At 39.2% G+C, this 18,585-nt stretch overlaps 1 protein-coding gene across 1 annotated transcript in view; it reads right to left on the bottom strand.

Moving 5' to 3' along the window:
• LOC136883184 (protein maelstrom homolog) overlaps nucleotides 1-18,585 on the bottom strand; it is a 201,234-nt gene that overhangs the window by 72,914 nt on the left and 109,735 nt on the right. The window contains exon 7 of the mRNA XM_067155367.2: nucleotides 2,432-2,590. Coding sequence (XP_067011468.1) covers nucleotides 2,432-2,590 — 159 coding nt within the window. The remainder of the gene's footprint in view (nucleotides 1-2,431; nucleotides 2,591-18,585) is intronic.

The raw sequence follows: 18,585 nt of genomic DNA, 5'->3' as shown, positions 1-18,585 counted from the left end.
GGAAAGAAAGGAGAAATAGCAAGGAAGTATGGCATTAGTCATTCAACACTATCTACTCTTCTAAAACAGAAAAGCAAGATATAAAAATATAGGTGATGATGTCCTTGGTCAACAGTGGAAGAAGACTAGGACAGCGGACTATGACGAGGCGAACAAATCTGTTTATACGTGGTTTGTTGAAGTGTAGGCCAGAAACAAATGTACCAATAGCCACTGTTGTGTGAGCATGCATGATACTTTGCATGTTTGCAAAGGTGAAACTAACTATGCCTCAAAGAAAGTTTCATTTTCATGGCAGCTGAAATAATATTTCCTGGCAGACATTTATAATGCAGACTGTATTGTTCTACAAATGAATGCTGAACAAAACCCTTGAATTGAAGAAAATAACAGTTTTAGGGGCAAAGTTCAAAAGAACGTACACAACATGCACAAACTCTACGGGGACAGGCAAACTGAAGCTTCTCGTAACTAGGAAGTTTGGGAAGCTGAGGTGCTTCAAGGAGGTGCAACACCTGCCCTGAGAATATAGGCACAACATCACGACATGGATGACATCTGTGATGTTTGAAGAGTGGATGTTGTGCCTGGAACTTTGGATGAAGGCTGAAAAGAGGAGAATCGTTCTTATCACAAACCATAGTGCGCCTCATAATTGTCTTTTTCACCATTTGGAGCATGTGAAAGTTTTATTCTTGCTTCCAATACTACCTCTATTCTGCAGCCGAGGAATCAGCGGATAATTCATGCAGTGAAGCAGCATCACGGAGCTCATGTGGTCCAGCGTATGCTGTGTAATATCACCTTGGAGAGAGAAATTAATGTCTACATATTGGAAGAAATGCTGATGTTCAGTGCTGCATTGAAATTACTGAAAGAAGAAATAATTGCAAACTGCTTTATAAAAGCTAGAGTTGTTTATGCAGAAGATGACATCACAGAAAGTAAAGTGTAAGATGATGCAAAAACACAGGAAAACTGGAAACATTTGTGTGAAAAGTTGGATGTGCCAATAAGTGTGAATCTTGCCGACTTTGTCAAAGTGGGCTGTGATGTGTTAGTGCAAAAAGAAATTGCTGATGATGAAATTGCAGCAGACATTATGACTGATAGAACTCCACGTGATGAGGCAGATGACATGTAGTCTTCAAGATTTTCTTATGTGACGGAGTGATGTGCCTTAAATTCTTGCACGTGGTTGGCGACTATCTTGAATGTTCTTTTGTGTCTGGGAGTGATCAGAAGAAAATCAGACTTTTACAGAAACTAAAGTCCAGAATATAGTGTAGGCCCTGAAACAGTCAATGTAAAATTTGATATGCTGAAAGTTCACAGAAAACCTCTTGCAATTACTGTATATATTATTTTGTGTACATATATCCTAATTTTTCCATCATCTAATAAATATTAAGTTTTTTTGTCTGTAAATTAATGCTGAAGGTTTTTTTAAAATTTGTTTCACATCGTACCGACAGATAGGACTTATGGTGACGATGGGATAGGAAAGACCTAGGAGTGGGAAGGAAGCGGTCATGGCCTTAATTAAAGTACAGCCCCAGCATATGCCTGATGTGAAAATCGTGCTGAAGTAATGTTGACCCAACAATGGATAACTGGAGAGTTCTTAAGAAAGGACTTATTTTACTAACAAGAAAATTTCACTATAATATCCGAGGTCCCTAAAATTTTAATTTTAATGGTATTTTACTGTTTATGGTAGCACATGCAGAACACCCAAACTTCCTCTGCTATAACTCTCAATTATCTCTTATAACGACATGTTCACACTGCTGGGCAGCCTCTAACTAGAGGAAAATGAATCGCATTTGTTGTTCAAGGTATCATTTTACTAAAAAATGATGTGGACAAAGGGAAGATTTTCACAGCCATTTTCTTAAAAGGAAAAATTTCTGGATTATCTTCTTCAATTGTAAAATACAGTACAAAAATAAAAGCATTCAATACAAGGTTACTTCAAAGGCAGGGTCGCACATGTAAACATCTCTACCTGAAATTTAAACAACGCAGAATTTGGGAGATAGTAGGTTCGAACCCCACTGTCGGCAGCCCTGAAAATGGTTTTCTGTGGTTTCCCATTTTCACACCAGGCAAATTCTGGGGCTGTACCTTAAGGCCACGGCCGCTTCCTTCCCACTCCTAGCCCTTTCCTGTCCCATTGTCGCCGTAAGACCTATCTGTTTACATAAAATCAGCTTCATGGTCCGTATCGCACTTCAATAGATTCACGAAACATGTACCACTTTTGACCATTAAAAATTGCCTTAAGCAATCATTGTATCGACTAGGTGGAAAATAAATAAATACTTAATTGTGAAGACCTATCTGTGTCGGTGCGACGTAAAACAACTAGCAAAAAAACACACCAATCAACAGTCTAGCAGTGAAGAGAGAAAGAGAGGTATAAACTTACCAGGGCACAGTTTCGAGCAATGTCGCAGAATAGAGGAACATGGCTACCAGGGATGAGAGCCACTCCCACATCTTGACAGCAATGGTCAGAGATCAAGAAGCACCATCGTTTGACAATTGACAGTGAGCAGTACTGGGCACTGTCCTTCATGTCATGAAACTAAAGAAACAATCCATCTCTAATTAAGCATTGCCACAACAAACATGTACTTCATAATACAAGATCACATACACTGATTAACCAGAACATTGTGACCACCTACCTACTATTGATATAGACCTGTCCAGGCGATAGCAACATCACCTGACGAGGAATGACTGCTGGACAGAAACATGCACGGCGCATGTAGTATCAGAGAGCATGCTGTCCGTGTGTGGGATGGGGATGGCGCGCGATCTGAGTTTGACTGAGGCCAGATTGTAATGGCCCGGAGGCTCCGCATGAGCATTTCGCAAACTGCACGACTTGTCGGGTGTTTGAGGAGTGCTGTGACGAAACCAAGGTGAAACCACGTTCAAACATTGAGGGGTTAGGCGGCCACCCCTCATTACAGATGACGGACGTCCTAGGCTGGTAAAACAGGACAGGCGGCGAACTGTGGCGGAAATAACACCAGACTTTAACGCTGGGCAGAGTACAGGTGTGTCTGAACACATAGTGCACGGAACACTCCTAAGGATGAACCTCCGCAGCCAACGACCCTTGCATGTGCCAAAGTAAACACCACGACATCGGCAACTACAACTGAAATGGGCACGTGACCATCATCACAGGACATTGATGTAGTGGTAGTGTTGCATGGACTGATGAATCCTGATGCCTTCTTCCTTATGCCAATGGCAGGGTGTGATCCGTTGTCTTAAAGGGGAACAGCTCCCCAACACCTGTACAGCGGGATGCAGACAAGCTGGCGGCAGCTCAATTATGCTCTGGGGATGTGAGCATCCATGGGTTAACAGTGGAGCTCGTGCAAGGCACTATGACAGCCGAGAAGTATCTTACACCGGTTGCAAACCACATACACCCCTTCATGACTATAATTACCAACGGCAGTGACATTTTTCAACAAGATAATGGGCCATGTCACAAAGCCAGGGGAGAAATGGAGTGGTTCGAGGAACATAATGGCGAGCTGCAATTGATGTGCTGGATCTTGCCAGATCTTAACCCGATCTAACACATCTGGGAGAACATTCACGTGAGCATCCATGGGTTAACAGTGGAGCTCGTGCAAGGCACCATGACAGCCGAGAAGTATAGTACACTGGTTGCAAACCACATACACCCCTTCATGACTATGTTTACCAACAGTAGTGGCATTTTTCAACAAGATAATGGGCCATGTCACAAAGCCAGGGGAGAAATGGAGTGGTTCGAGGAACACAATGGTAAGCTGCAATTGATGTGCTGGATCTTGCCAGATCTTAACCTGATCTAACACATCTGGGATGTGATTGAAAGTGGCGTCAGAGCTCACTGTCTCCCTCCCCAGAATTTATGGGTATTAGGTGACTTGCGTATGCAGATTTGGTGTCAACTCCCTCCAGTGACCTACCAAGGCCTCAATGCTTCCATGCAAAGATGCGTCGCTGCTGTTATCCGTGCAAAAGGTGGACATACCGGCTATCAGGTAGGTGGTCATAATGTTCTTGCTGATGAGTGTGAATGACAAAATAAACTTCATGAACCCTTATGCCTCTAAGAGCATGGTACAGTAAGTCTGCTATTGCACGTGTTGCTTAAAATGAGAAGCAAAGCTAACACAGATTTCCATTAGACAAATTCAGAATGTCATATGCTACAACATTCAATTAAAAGAAGGGTCATAATTAATTTCTTATGAGTAATTTGGTGGTCATTTTCATTTTCTTACATAAATATCAACTCGATCTGATGATTATGTGATGATTGTAGTTGTTCAAAGGAGCCTAACATCTAGGTTATCGGCCCCTAATGGAAAAAGATGAGACTAAATGGAATGAAAAAATAAAATTCACCAACTGAGTGGATTTTAGAAAGAAAAATTACAGGAATGTGTACAAATATTTAAAATCAGTCCATAGAACTACTTCACAAAATTATATAAAATGATTAAGCCATAAATTAACACTTGTACATACATCATTATAGTCTTATGCCTTTCAGCTTTCAGTCTACAAGCCTCTGAATTTATTAAACGCTGCCACAATCTTCTATTTGTAACAAATTTTGTGGCCTTGTTCAGTTATATACCTCTTACCTTTAAATCATTAGAAACTGAGTTACCACTTTCTTCTTGGTTTCCCTCCACTCCTCTTACCCTCCATATCAGAATCCAATATTCTTCAGGGTAGCCTATCCTCCTCCATTCGCCTCACGTCATCCCACCACCGAAGCCGGTTTATGTGTACAGTTTCATCCATCGAGTTCATTCCCAACTTATTTCATAATTTTGAGTATCCTCCTGCCATTGTTCCCACCTATTTGTACCAGCAATCATTTTTGCTACTTGCATGTCTGATACTTCTAACTTATGAATAAAATATCCTGAGTCCACCCAGCTTTCACTCCCATACAGCAAGGTCTGAAAATAGACCGATGTAAAGATAGTGTTGTCTGGGAGCCAACTTCCTTTTTACAGAATACTGTTGATCACAACTGCGGGCAAACTGCATTAGCTTTACTGCACATTGATTAAATCTCACAATACTACCATCCTGGAAGAACGTACATCCTAAACACTTGAAATTACCGTATTTACCCGAATAACCCCTGCCGTCAAATAATGCCCACACCCTCATTTTAGGAAGGCTCATTTAAACAAAACAAAAAAAAAAATGAAAAGAACTAAAATTCCTTCCATCGAAAGAGTAACGTAGGCATAAACTACAGTAACATTTCGTATCACTCTGTGACGTCCACGTGGTCTTTGCACAAATATGACATGTAAATTTACGGATATAGCTGCTTTGCCTGAGATAATAAAAATACATTACCACTGCTATGAAATATATTTTCCATGAAGATTAACAAGTAGGCCTAATTACGTGACAGGTATTTCATTAATCTGAACTTGCAACAGGCTCGATTCCCTGTAGATGGGAAGATTCGTTGTCTCTTGCATCACCAGAATCCTCTCCTAAATTACTTACAAGTTCGTCACACTCCACGTCTGAAACACTTCTCACACGTGGTCTGGTCTCTTTTTACTGGACTGTAACACGATCGGTGGTGGATAATTCTTTTCGTGCAATGTAAACACTTGAAATAGACACACCGGCAAAATCTGATGTTAGTTTTGCGATACAGTAAAACCTCAATTCGAAGTCTTTGTAATACAGAAAGCGGACTTCCAATTACGTGATTTCGAATTAACAGCAACAGCCATCTTGTAATTCAGAAATACCAACCCACGCCAGTTTTCGCGGATTCTGCTTTTCCGCGTACTGCCTGCTACATGATATTGTGGCGTTCCTTGAAACACTGAATACAAAAGAATTAAGATTTCACTCTATTTTCAACTATGAAACACACTATAGACACCGCAGTGAGCGAAAGTGCGGAAAGCTACCCCTGCAAGTTCCAGAAGACGCGATCTATCATGACGCGGAGAAATTTTGAATTTACTCTAATATATGGTACTATTTTTAAAAAATGTATCGTCAGTTTAGAATTAAAAATCTGAATTATTTTTCATTTAAATATGACACCTGGGGACACTTTTCTTCCATCTACAGTTGCACAAAGCGTAAGGCCCCATTCACAATGCAAACGTAACCGTAAACTTAACGACATAACGTAACCGTAAAATTATCGTAAAATTTGTGGTATTCACAATGGAGGAACGTAACATTAACGTAAAGAGTACACAGCAGCCAATGAAAATACTACCATGTTATTTAGCACGGAATCCGGGTTTTGGGCTATCTCGCAGTTTTATATTTGAGTACATCGATGGAATCAAACAACGTGGTAGCGGAATTTATATTACTTCACACATCTATTGCTTTGCTCCTGGGAGCTGTGTAGGCCTACCTGAAAAGGTGATCTAAAAAACGGTGTAGAAAATGGGTTCATCCCTTGAATCAAAGAAGGTTATCTCAGTGCGATTTCGGTAATCTACTGTAAGAAATGACCCTCATCAGTTCGTTTTGGACATGCGGATGAAACCTGAACTGTTTGCCTTTCTTACGATTTGCTTCCCCTTACCTAATAAAAAGAAATGTAAAGTCTCCTTTACCGACATCTATGCCCCTATCTATCACACCCCAATGATATGTTTGGATGATATCGTTTTCATAAACCAGTAGTCCGTCATAATGTTAAGAAATATACAGGGACACTGTTTTATTTATGAAACAGATAGTCTCTCGTCCGTTCGCCAGCGCTGCGAGCTTGTCTCCCACCATTTACCGTCAGATTACATTGCTACAGGATATTTATTTCCACCTATTATTTTTCGGTACAACGTCTTTGTAATTCTTTTTCCTTTTATCATCCATACACACAAATATTATTTTGAAAGAGAATTACAAGTGTTTCGTAGGAAGAAGTCAATTATATCGTGCACAAAATACAATGTTTACCTCCGCTCAGATTGGCTGGTTCTTAAAGTTAACGTAAAATTAACCGCAAGAGCTTGAAGTTAGCAATCTCTTAATTTTACAGACTCGCAGTTAAGTTTACGCCGGCGCATTGTGAATGGTTCCATTAGATAAGATGGCTGCTAACTTCTAAGTTAACGTTAATTTTAAGTTTACGTTACGTTTGCATTGTGAATGGCCCTTAACTGTACACTCAGCATCGAAAACTAGGTTAGCCCGGAGCGTGTTGGCAACCTTGACGCAAATAAAACCCGCACCCGAATTTCGTGCCAAAAAAAAAAAAAAGCAGGGATTATTCGGGTAAATACGGTATATACCTGTTCCAGCTTTGTACACCCAATCTGACATTCAGTTCTCTTAGATTTCTTGTCTACCGACATCAATTTAGTCTTTGAGAGGCTAATTTTCATACCATACTCATTGCACCTATTTTCACGTTCCACGATATTAGACTGCAGGATTTTGGCACAATCTGCCATTAAGAAAGTCATCTGTGTAGGCCAGACTATTTACATTGCCACCTAACTGAATTTCTCCCTGCCACTTTATACCTTTCAGCAGATGATCCATGTAAACTATGAACAACCAAGGTACCTTGAACCAAGAACTCTTACCATCAATTCTCACTGCAGCCCAATCGTCAACATAAATGCCTTTGATCGATGAGCCCCAGACGTACTCGCAGCAGACCACAACAAATATCCAAACATATCGGTACACAACCTCCACAGCAACAACAATAATGACCATAAAACGTGCATAGACGAGAGAAGTGTCACCACCAACTACTCTGATATTAAAACCTATCTTGCTACTTCAACTTAATTTTCAAATTTTACTGACAAGAGTTCTTATAACATACCAATACAAAGTATATCAACCATAGAACATTCTCGATATTCAACTTAATCAACACAAGAACTACAAGAGGATTGAAGAATGAATGCAACGCAACATGAACTCAAATTTTAATAGACGTTTTTAAAATATACCATGTTTTAATGTGTTTAATGTGCTATATATTTTTAGTGTCTTATGATGTGGCATATATATTTTAATGTGTTTATGTACTCATGTCCATGCTCAATCAATAGGTTTTAGTTTATTCTAACCATCACTACTTTTAATCAGAGCTATTTTAACGCAACATACTACAATATATTTTACTTCCATTTTTTATCAGACATCCGGATGCTCTTAAGTAACTTCTTTGTAATTTATCCCATGACTGTAAATTTGTGTGCTAGCTGATGATGGCCAAGATAGGTCGAAACCAGTACTAGTGTAGTAGTTCATCCACAATAAATGTATTGATCGGTGGAACATTTTTCTTGTCTATTACATTGTGTTAAGAAATGTAATTTTTGAATTATACGTTGCCAAGAAAGGATTAATTGATATTTATGTGTGTGGCAGAAAACAAATACGACGGAATTATGAAGTTAGAGTTGTGAGTATTATGACTGATATATATTTGTTGACACAATTGTGTGGAATTATGGTATTTACGACAAAATATGATTAGAAATATTTATTTAAGGTTAATTGACGAAACATTTCATGACACAATTCTAATTCTAGGTTATATTTGTCGTGATAGCAATGTGAATTATGGAGTGACGTATAATGTGGGTTGATGTGATATACATATGGTGATATTTGTTTATTGAACTTGCAGGGTAATAACTGTGTATGATCATCAAAAGATCATTTCCAAATAACCGATATTATAGTAAAGTCATGGTATTTTCAAGGAGAATTTCGCATGTTGCGTAGTATTTTAACTGATTTAAGTCGAAACAATCGATCATTGATGAAAGTGTCTTCATAAATTTTATGTTACTGCCATTAACAAATTAAGAAATGTCATCTACGGTATCCCTTGAATTTTTGCGACCAGGTGAGAGAATTTAAGTTAAAATTTGACCTTGGTAGAGGTATGACCTGTTTATAAAAATGACAAGACTATGTTAGAGAACTCCTACATATTTTTCAGGAAATATTTCAGATATTTATCCAGTTACAGATAATATATAAATATATTTTTGTTTATGTGTAGATATATTATAAAATGTAGCCATTAGAAGCTATGTTGATGGAACTTAAATTATTCTGCCTACGTTATGAATGAAGTTAGAAGTGGATAGCATGAGAGTAGTGATCTGAGGTTATAAAAGTGAAGAGGTATTTTTGACATTCAATATTTTGACATTCGTCATATTTTCACATTTGCCGTTTTTGACATTCAACATTCTTGTCATTCATTATTTTTGACAATCCTATTGTCTGACATTCACTATTTTGACATTTCTCGTTAATAATTTCAACATTTTTCTTTTAATATGTTAAATTATTAACTTCAAACAAGAATTTTCTCTCTTTCCGAATGAGATTATGATGTATGCAAATGAATGTTTAAATAATTTATTAATTCGTCTTGAATTACTAGATGGTTATAAATATAGCTAGTATTTAAGAATTTAAATTATTATTATTATTATTATTATTATTATTATTATTATTATTATTATTATTATTATTATTATTATTATTGCTAATTTTAGTACAGAAGGTTAATTTTTAAGATAATTTCTTGGAGGATGATGGTTGGCTGAACTTGAAAGTTGATTATAATTACATTTAAGGAAGAGATGGATATGCAGACGTACTAGAATATAAGAGGCGTGGTTTCCCAGTCAAGTCCACTTAAAAAATTTTTTATATATATAATCTTAATCCCAGAGATGTATAGTGCAGTTAGCTAGAGATTTTCTTTCCTCGCCATAAGACCTATTTGTGTCGGTGTGATGTAAAGCCCCTTGCAAAAAAAAGAGATTTTCTTGAACGCCGACGTGCAATTATCATAGAGGAAGGAGTAGAAAACCATTTGCCATAAATAAATTAGTCTTTCACCCGAATGTTAGAGTACTTCAAGAAAATTTAGCACGAACTGTAGAGCAAGGAAAGAGAAAGATGCCACAGGACTAAGCGGAGCGGTTCATAAAAGCTTGTCGCCAACAATGGGGTTTGAAAAGGAGATTGACAACCCAGTCAAAAAAAAATGTCGGCGCAAAAATTTTCTGTAACGCTGCGGTTGTAGGGAATTGAAATTTGTCTCTCCTCTTTCTTAAATTATCTTTTGAGCAACACTCATCTGTGACTTATCTATAGTGTATGCATTAATTGGCAGGCTTTGGCCATTGTTATTGACAGCTTGACTTGGAAAGCTGCATTTTTCTGTTTGTGTGTAATGTTCTGTACAATTTGTGGAATTTTAATATATTTTTCCTTTATAACCCTATTATTGCTTCAGGGATTTTTTCTACTATTTATTAGTTTATCATTTCAACTGATTAATTATTTATCAGTGTAATGTTTATTTCTATTTAGGTCGCAATTTTGATTGGTGTATGTGACCATGTTACCAGGATCGTTCTTTAAAGGTTTACGTGAAACTCACCTTGTTGAAACAAACTTCAATTTAAGTAGAGTAATGGTACCTGAGTAAACTTACTGGCCAGTATTTTAAATTTTCAAGAAAAGGTTTTATTTAATATAAATTATTAATTTTCTGCCGGCAGTATCTGCTGGGTGGATTGAGTAGCTCAGTAGTTGCTGTTGCAGGTCCCAAGCCCGGAAGAAATACGAGGGTTGGCTTAAAGCTGTAAAATTACACCCAAAAAATAAACATCTTGAGGCAATAAAGAGCACAACTATTCCACATGTTAGTGGCAGTACCCCAACAGCGTATGTTTCACATATTAGTGGCGGATGAATAAATATCCTCTAGGGCTAACAACCGTAGTTGTAAATCGGAGCTTGCTCCACTTTAGGTTGATAATCCTTGATAGTCAGATATGGAAAAGTTTTTTAGTAAAAGAATTCCACCGTCCAATCCCTTAAGGATGGAGAAGACTACATCGGATTCGGTGTGTAGTCACCTAAAAGACAAGAATGAATACGAACACTCAAAAATACATACATATAACCAAACATACAAACATAGAATAAAACCATCAGCATATTAACTACATTGCGACTGGAGCGGTATAATTATGGGGACTATGTGGAATTACCGCTACATCCGAGATCTGGTCGTGTGGAATTTAAAGGAAAACAAGAATGGGAACTATCATTTTACTTTGCCCAATGTAACGCGACTCAGTGATAGCTAACTGTTTTACATTTAATATTCTTATTGGTGTAAAATGTGATACAACGCTGGGCTGATCCCTCGTCATTGGATAATCCGTCGAGCTTTGTTATGAAGTTGGTATTGGGTGGCTCGCCAACTGACCATCTACTGTTTCTTGCAGCGCGCTCTGGCATAAGCTGCTAGTACTGTGTTGTTGCGAGCCAGCTTTGCTTCAGGCAAGATGTCTTGGGTGCGGTCTCCTGTTACTATAGCCAGCAAACTGTCCGTGTATATCTTCAAACCACCCTAACGGGTGATTTTGTCAAGAATTAAATTACCTTCAGTGGTGGGTGGTCGAATGTAGAATATTTGTGTGCAGTTCTTCTTATAAAGGACTAGTTTACGTGACCGTTCTCTTCACCATCGAAGCATGCCGTAATACATGGGAATTGTGCCACCATCGTTGTAAGTTGTAAAATATTTACATTGTGAAAAGGCCTCAGCACCTTGGGTAAGTCCAACCTTGTATACCATATAAAATATTTAGGCCATATTGTTCTGAGACACTTCGTCAGTTCGCTGCTGTAAGCAATCCAACACGTCTGCTCGCCATGCGACATAATTTTTTTTTTTTTTGGTGGACTGAAGATTCATTCCCCTTACGACCATGTTAAGGCATAGGAACTGATTTTTTTTGTGGTTATTATTGAATTCTGCCAATTTAAATATGCCCTACCAATTATGTTATATTTGGGCAAGAAAAAATTTTCAATTGAAAGTGATGTACTTCTATGTTACTTGTATTGCAGTTGGTAACTGCTAGCATGTGTTTTCAAAAGATCTGCTCCTTTAACTGGAGCTGTGGTAAATTAGTGTACCTGAGGTTATTAATTGAAAATTTCTCCAGGTGGTGATGATGATGCTTGTTTAAAGGGGCCTAAGATAGAGGTCATCGGCCCCTAATGGTACGAAATGAAATAACCAAAAGTACAAATTAATCCACTGAACAAAATAAAATAAAGAATGTCATGAAGATAGAATGGATGGATATGAACCCCACAAAAAAACAACAACAAAACAGTGGATCAGACACAAAAAAAAAAGGTTGTGAATAATAGTATTACTGACCAAGGGACCATTTATAAAGCACAATGATGCTTGATGTCTACAGGGGTGCAAAATCCACGACTAAGGCCCCACAGAATGGTACATGTCGCGAGTAAAGTAGAACCATGGTATTTGTCATGTTGAGGTACTAATCAAAAGTAACGAAGACTCACGGTGTTCCACACAAGATGGTACTACTCACAAGTATTGTACTTAGTACAGATAACGCAAACCTATGGAGTTTCGCACACAATGGCGCCACTCATAGCCAACACAAACCGGTAAGGTTCCTCACCTAGGTGTACTAGTCACGGGTGCCGGTATTCCCATGGCGTTCCTCACATAGTGGGTACCAATCACAGGCAACGCTGACCCACGGTGCCACTCATATAATGGTACAATTCACAGACTACGCCCAGACCCGCGGTGTTGCTCACATGGGTACGACGCACGGGTACTGGAAACCACCCGGCCAGGCTTTTTACTGCAACTAATCACAAACCTATTTCATACCAATTTAGTGATACTACTCGCAAGTACAAGCAACCCATGGTGTTCCCCGCATGATGGTACGAATCAAGAGTAGTTTCATGGTTCTAATTCAATCATCCCTTGGTCGCCTCTTACGACAGACAGGGGATACCGCGGGTGTATTCTACATGTGCGTCCCCCACACGTGCGTTTGGTCCGCGAGAAGTATTTTATTTCCCTCAAGTCTGCTGGCAAGCCGGTAAGACCCCCCTATCCGCCACCTGGGACGCGCGACGTGGGAGTATCACCTCTCCCCCTGCTTAGCGTGCGTAGCGGGTTCGTGGTCTCCAGGTGGAAAGAAAAGAAAACTGAAAACCGTTTTACGTGTGAAGTCTGTATGCATAATTAGCCTCATAAAGGCGACCGAATATTTAAAATTAATGTAACGTTAGGCTGATTTTAGCCCTTTGCGGACAAATTTTTCCTTGTGTAGTCCTGCACTAGCAGTCTTTTTTTCTTTGAAAAAGCTGTATAGTTACAGTGAAGGTATAATGAAGATACAAAGTCTGACTCACAACATTATGAATTAATTTATCACTCTAGATGCACACTATAAGCAATAAACATGTAGTTGAAAGACAGTTTGCCCCTTTCCTATTTATATTTCTTCTCCGTGTGGTACTTCTTGAAGCATTCATTTGTATTCTTTCTCTTGCATAGCAGTTAGTCTTAACATTTTTACTAATTCTTCTGTAAAAAAATAGTGTAAAAAAATTCAACGGGAGTAGACGGTTTCTTACCTATGAGAGATGAGAAACTACTAATCAAAGTGTGTGGATTCTTTACAAAGTTCGAATAAGCTGGGCAATAAACTCTTCAACCATTGTCTGGTTCACTAGTATTTATATTGCTTTCATTCTCGCTTTCAACTACTATTTTGCTAGAATTATCATCACTCTCAGAAACATTAAACTCATTCATTGCCCATACCGAATAATTCGTCATCACTGCTGACGATTTCATCTAAAAAAACGAACTATATCAGATGAAGCAGCATTACCCTGTCTGCGCACCGCCCTTTTCACAACTGATTAATGGAAACAACAGCTCTTTATTCATTTACCTGTAACACTCATGAAACCAAGTTTTAACGGATCTAGAAGGTTGTGACATTCCTAAAGGTTCTATACAATACTATAGATAGCAACAGCACGCATAATTGCTTCACACGCATATATATTTACCGCGGAAACAGGTGGCGGGCATATCCCGTGATACGCCCAGAACAGGAAATTGGGATGTCGGGAAATGCCCGAAGTCATCCGCTGAGGGTTCAACCCAAGAGAATACTTAAGCGTGCTTTGGGTTGAATTGAATTTTATTCCATTTTCTTTTTTAAATTCAATTTCTTCTTTTATTATTATTATTATTATTATTATTATTATTATTATTATTATTATTATATTTTCCTTTCTTTAAATTTTGATTAATGGTTACCGTTTCTGAAGCTGCCCTCCATTTTACTGCATTGTTGTAGTATGCTTCCGAATTTTGTTATCTTGATAACGGTTTGATTAGCGTGCATTGTCAGTGTTGTAACAATACCCGAGATGTTCTGACGCTTGTTGTGTGGTGTACTTATGTCGGTGTGATGAACTGGGTCACGAGATGAGTTTTAATTGCTTCAATAGTATTGTGTTACCTTATAATGGTTTTCTTTCTATCATTTATTGTTTTCTCTTTTGACGTGGACTCTTTCTTAATTTAATTTTAGCCTACCTTATGTTACTTCAGGACATTATCGTTCTGTTGGGAGACGCGGATAGATGTTTTAATTTGAAACGCTTGCGTGTTCACCGAGGTATCCCAGACCATTGTAATTATTGGATTGATGCCTGTTGGCTTTTAATTGTTTAACAACAATTTGGAAAGTTGTAAATGTGTAAATTGAAAGGGGCGCACGTACCCAGAAAGGTGCACCTGAGGTATAAATGACATGAAAAAACATTATATCTTCTTTTAGAAGAAAAAGGGTTCAAGCTCGAACAGTAATTTGTTTTGAACTTCAAGTTTAAGGGAGAAACTCAAGTCAATTTCTTCTAGAAAATATTACTGAACCTTTTAAAATGGTTGAGATTGTAGGTACTCTAGCTTGGTGACCACGCTTGGTGGTAATTCTGTGAAAATGAGCCGTCTTCCTTTTAAAATTTAATTGATTTCAATTTGTTTTATATATTTAAATTGCACCACCCATCCGACTTGTCTTTCTTATATTGTATTACATTTTGGTCCTTAAGTGAGGCGGTGAATGTTATTATAGTGAAATGCTCTACCCTTTTAATTCCCTCCACCCTCTGTTATGGTTGTTGACCTATTGGTTTTGCCCAGCCTCCATTGCTTCCCTATCCTGTGTTTGTGTTTTATCAAGGCCCTTCCCTCAGTTGTTGGCTTGATTCCGCGCTGGGAGGTGCCTCTTATCTCTTTGGTGGTTGTGCTAGCGATCGAAGACCTGGGTTGTGGTATTGGGTCGTCAGTTGTTTGTTAGCCCACTTCTTCGATTGTTAGTGTGCCACATGATGCACAATATAAACTCCTTACTGAAAACTCTGGAAAGCTCAAGAACTTCACTGACGAATTAGGTAGGCAAAATATCCTAGTGGTAGGGCTCTGGTAGGGCTCAAAGAAATGAGAAATTTAACAGAAGATCCACTTGAATCTCAGGGTTATAGAGTGTACAATAGGGAAGCCAGGCCAAAGGATCATGAAACATTGCCCAAAATTTGGTACAGGATTTATAGTAAATTTGAAAATAATAGAATCCGTAATTGATTTTAAAGGCATCTCACCGAGAATTGCCATTCTAACTTTAGAAACCACAAACAAATTTACAGCATCATAAATGTTCATGCCCTCACCAATGAAAAAAATTTCCTAACAAAAACTCTGCAAGAAGTCAATAATTTCAGGAATCTCCTTGGTCAGACAATGAATAAAATAAATATGAATAACATCAAGCAGGTAGGGATGCTCTTCAGAGGTAGCCCTGCCCAGGGATTGGTGCCCCTGCATATGCGAGTCCCAGAGCACACTGACCCGTTGTGTAGCATCTGGTAAGGGTCCCAGTTCAGGGTTACGAGTGAAGCTCTCAACGGAATCTACAGCGGACAAGATGGATTTCTGAATGGTGGAGATTGCGGAAGAGGCAGCCCAGTACTCGGGGAATAATATGAGTATGCTTGGCATCAGCAGCATCTGTTTCCCATGTCAGGGGCAGCTGCTGCTGCTAGGGCGTCTGTTCCCCATGTAAAGGGCGGCCTAAATAATTGCTGGCAGTAGCTCTAAAATGCCTTTGGGAGTGGTAACTCCATTGTAATTAACACTCCTGAATAAGATTCGGAGTGGCCAACCCTGAAGGCGTTTAGTCTTCACCCTTAGTAAATTTCTTTACTAGTTCACATACGATGAAAAACAATGACACAGATGTCACTACCCCAGCGAGTATCCAATCTCCCGTCACCAATGGTGGTGCATTCAGGCCTTCGGATTCTGGGGAGCCCGACCTCATCGTGCGGGGAAAGCCTGAGTTCCCCAATATCACAAATATGTTGAGACCCAAAACTGTCACACACTTTGGAACCATCAATATTCAAATCCTCTGTAAAACCGGAAAACTCAAGCAATTGACCGACATCCTGCATAAGCTCAAAATTGCAATAACAACAGTCCAAGAAATCCGATATTCTGATGATGTGGCTTTTGAGTCAGAAGTTTATAGAGTAATTAAGGGGAAACCAGCATCTAAGGACACACATGGTTCCAGAGTTTATGGTACAGCCTTTTTAAAACGACGTGATGTAATGGATTCTGTCATCTCTAAGATGTAAATTGTAAATGCACACGCTCCAGTTAATGATGAGTATAAAAAGAACCCTGAAAAGGTCCAAAGTTTCTGGCAGATACTAGAAGACCGAGATCGATAAGATCCCCGGTCACCATGCCAAAATTCTCGTAGGCGACTTCAATGCTCAACTAGGAAAAGAATGACGGTACCAAAATACAATGGGGCCTTACACAGCAGATAGACAAACAAACACCAACAGCAAGCGCTTAATTGAACTGTGTAGGTTTTATCAGTTGAAGATCATGTCTACAGTTTTCCCCAGAAAGGCAAAATACCAGACAACCTGGCAGTCACCAAACGCAGCTATTGGATCATTTCAAATCAATGATGTTGCAATCAGTGTAAAATACAGGGAATACAGGGAAGAGATCATGAATGTCAGAGTTCGTAAAGGTTGGAATGTTGATTCTGACCATTTCTTCACACAAATAAAGACCAGATTACTACCCAAACGAAAGATACCTTCTACCACAATTCCCCCAAGGATAGATCCCCAATTCCTGTTGGAGAATAAAGAACGTCTTGCAACTGACATCTTGCCAAAAGATATGAAAGACTTGAACCAATTGAAGTCCACCACATACGAAACAACCAATAACCTCGGACAACCTCAAAGGAAGAGACGACATAGATGGTGGAATACTGATTGCGATCTTGCAATTGATGAGTGCACCATAGCCTGGACGAAGTAGTACTCTACTAAACAAAAGGAAGACTGGGAGAATTTCAGAATGATGCAGAAACTGTCGCGTAAGACCATCAGACGTGTGAAAAGATCTTACAATCAGCCAAGACTGGAGAAGTTAGATGAATTTAAAATGTACAACACCAGAAACTTTTATCGGGCCTTCAAAGAGGAACTCTCGGGGTATAGTTGGTCACCTGTTACCGCCGGAACATGGAACTTTTGGCAAACTACTTTGAGTAGTTGCTCAATTGTGAAGAGCCCACAAAAAGATTACGTGTTGAAGATCCACTAGAGATACACCTCCCATCTAACCCACCAACAATGCAGCAAGTTGCTAATGTCATCGGACATCTTCAGAACTGCAAGACATCTGGGGAAGATGGCATCATTGCGGAAGCTTGAAAAGCACGTGGAAATAAGATCACAGAGGCCATACATCAGATCTTGGTCGACTGCTGGGAGCAGGCAGGATCCCTGACGACTGGAAATCAGCTATCATACACCCTTTACATAAGAAAGGTGACCACAGTTACGTTAACTATCGAGGGATATCTCTGCTGCCCGTAGCATACAAAGTGCTATCAAGGATTTTACTGGACAATGTGGAAAGCCAATGTGATCGAACGATTGGTGAATATCAAGGAGAATTTCGGTGTGGACAGTCCTATACCAAGCAGATCTTCAACCTAAAAACCATTCTCTGACTAAAACAAGTAAGGAGTATGAACATCGCTGCAGTTTTCGTCGATTTTAAAATCGACCGCCAGACACTCTTCTCCATACTGCAAGAACGAGGTGTATTACAACACACGCACCCTCGTCCAACAGACTCATACGCATACAACATCTAAGGTGAAGTTCTGGGGAGAACTATCTTGGAGTTTCAAGATAAAAACTGGAGTACGACAGGGTGATGGCCTCTCACCCATTCTGTTTAATCTAGTGCCTGATAAAATCATCAAGCAGTCTAGAAATCAAAAAAGTTGCCATTTTAGCCAGGACCCCAAAGATAGAGATCAGGTGCCTAGCATTCGCAGATGACATTGCAATCTTAACCAACAACTCTAAGGATGCTGTCATTGCTATTGAAGCCCTGCACAACATAGCAGTGAAGGCAGGATTACAGATATCATGACAAAACCAAGTACTTTGAGACTCGGCATCCCGGAAACCCCCCTTTGACGACCATACATGGAACGATTGGGAGAGTTAATCGCTTCCGCTATCTTGGTGAATGGGTCCACCCCAATGGTAGAGACGGTACATCCA

The sequence above is a fragment of the Anabrus simplex genome, chromosome 11 (assembly GCF_040414725.1).
Source record: "Anabrus simplex isolate iqAnaSimp1 chromosome 11, ASM4041472v1, whole genome shotgun sequence".
In the NCBI taxonomy this organism is placed as follows: Eukaryota; Metazoa; Arthropoda; class Insecta; order Orthoptera; family Tettigoniidae; genus Anabrus; species Anabrus simplex.
The sequence above is the reverse complement of the archived record's forward strand: the minus strand, read 5'-3'. Positions and strand labels throughout refer to the sequence as shown.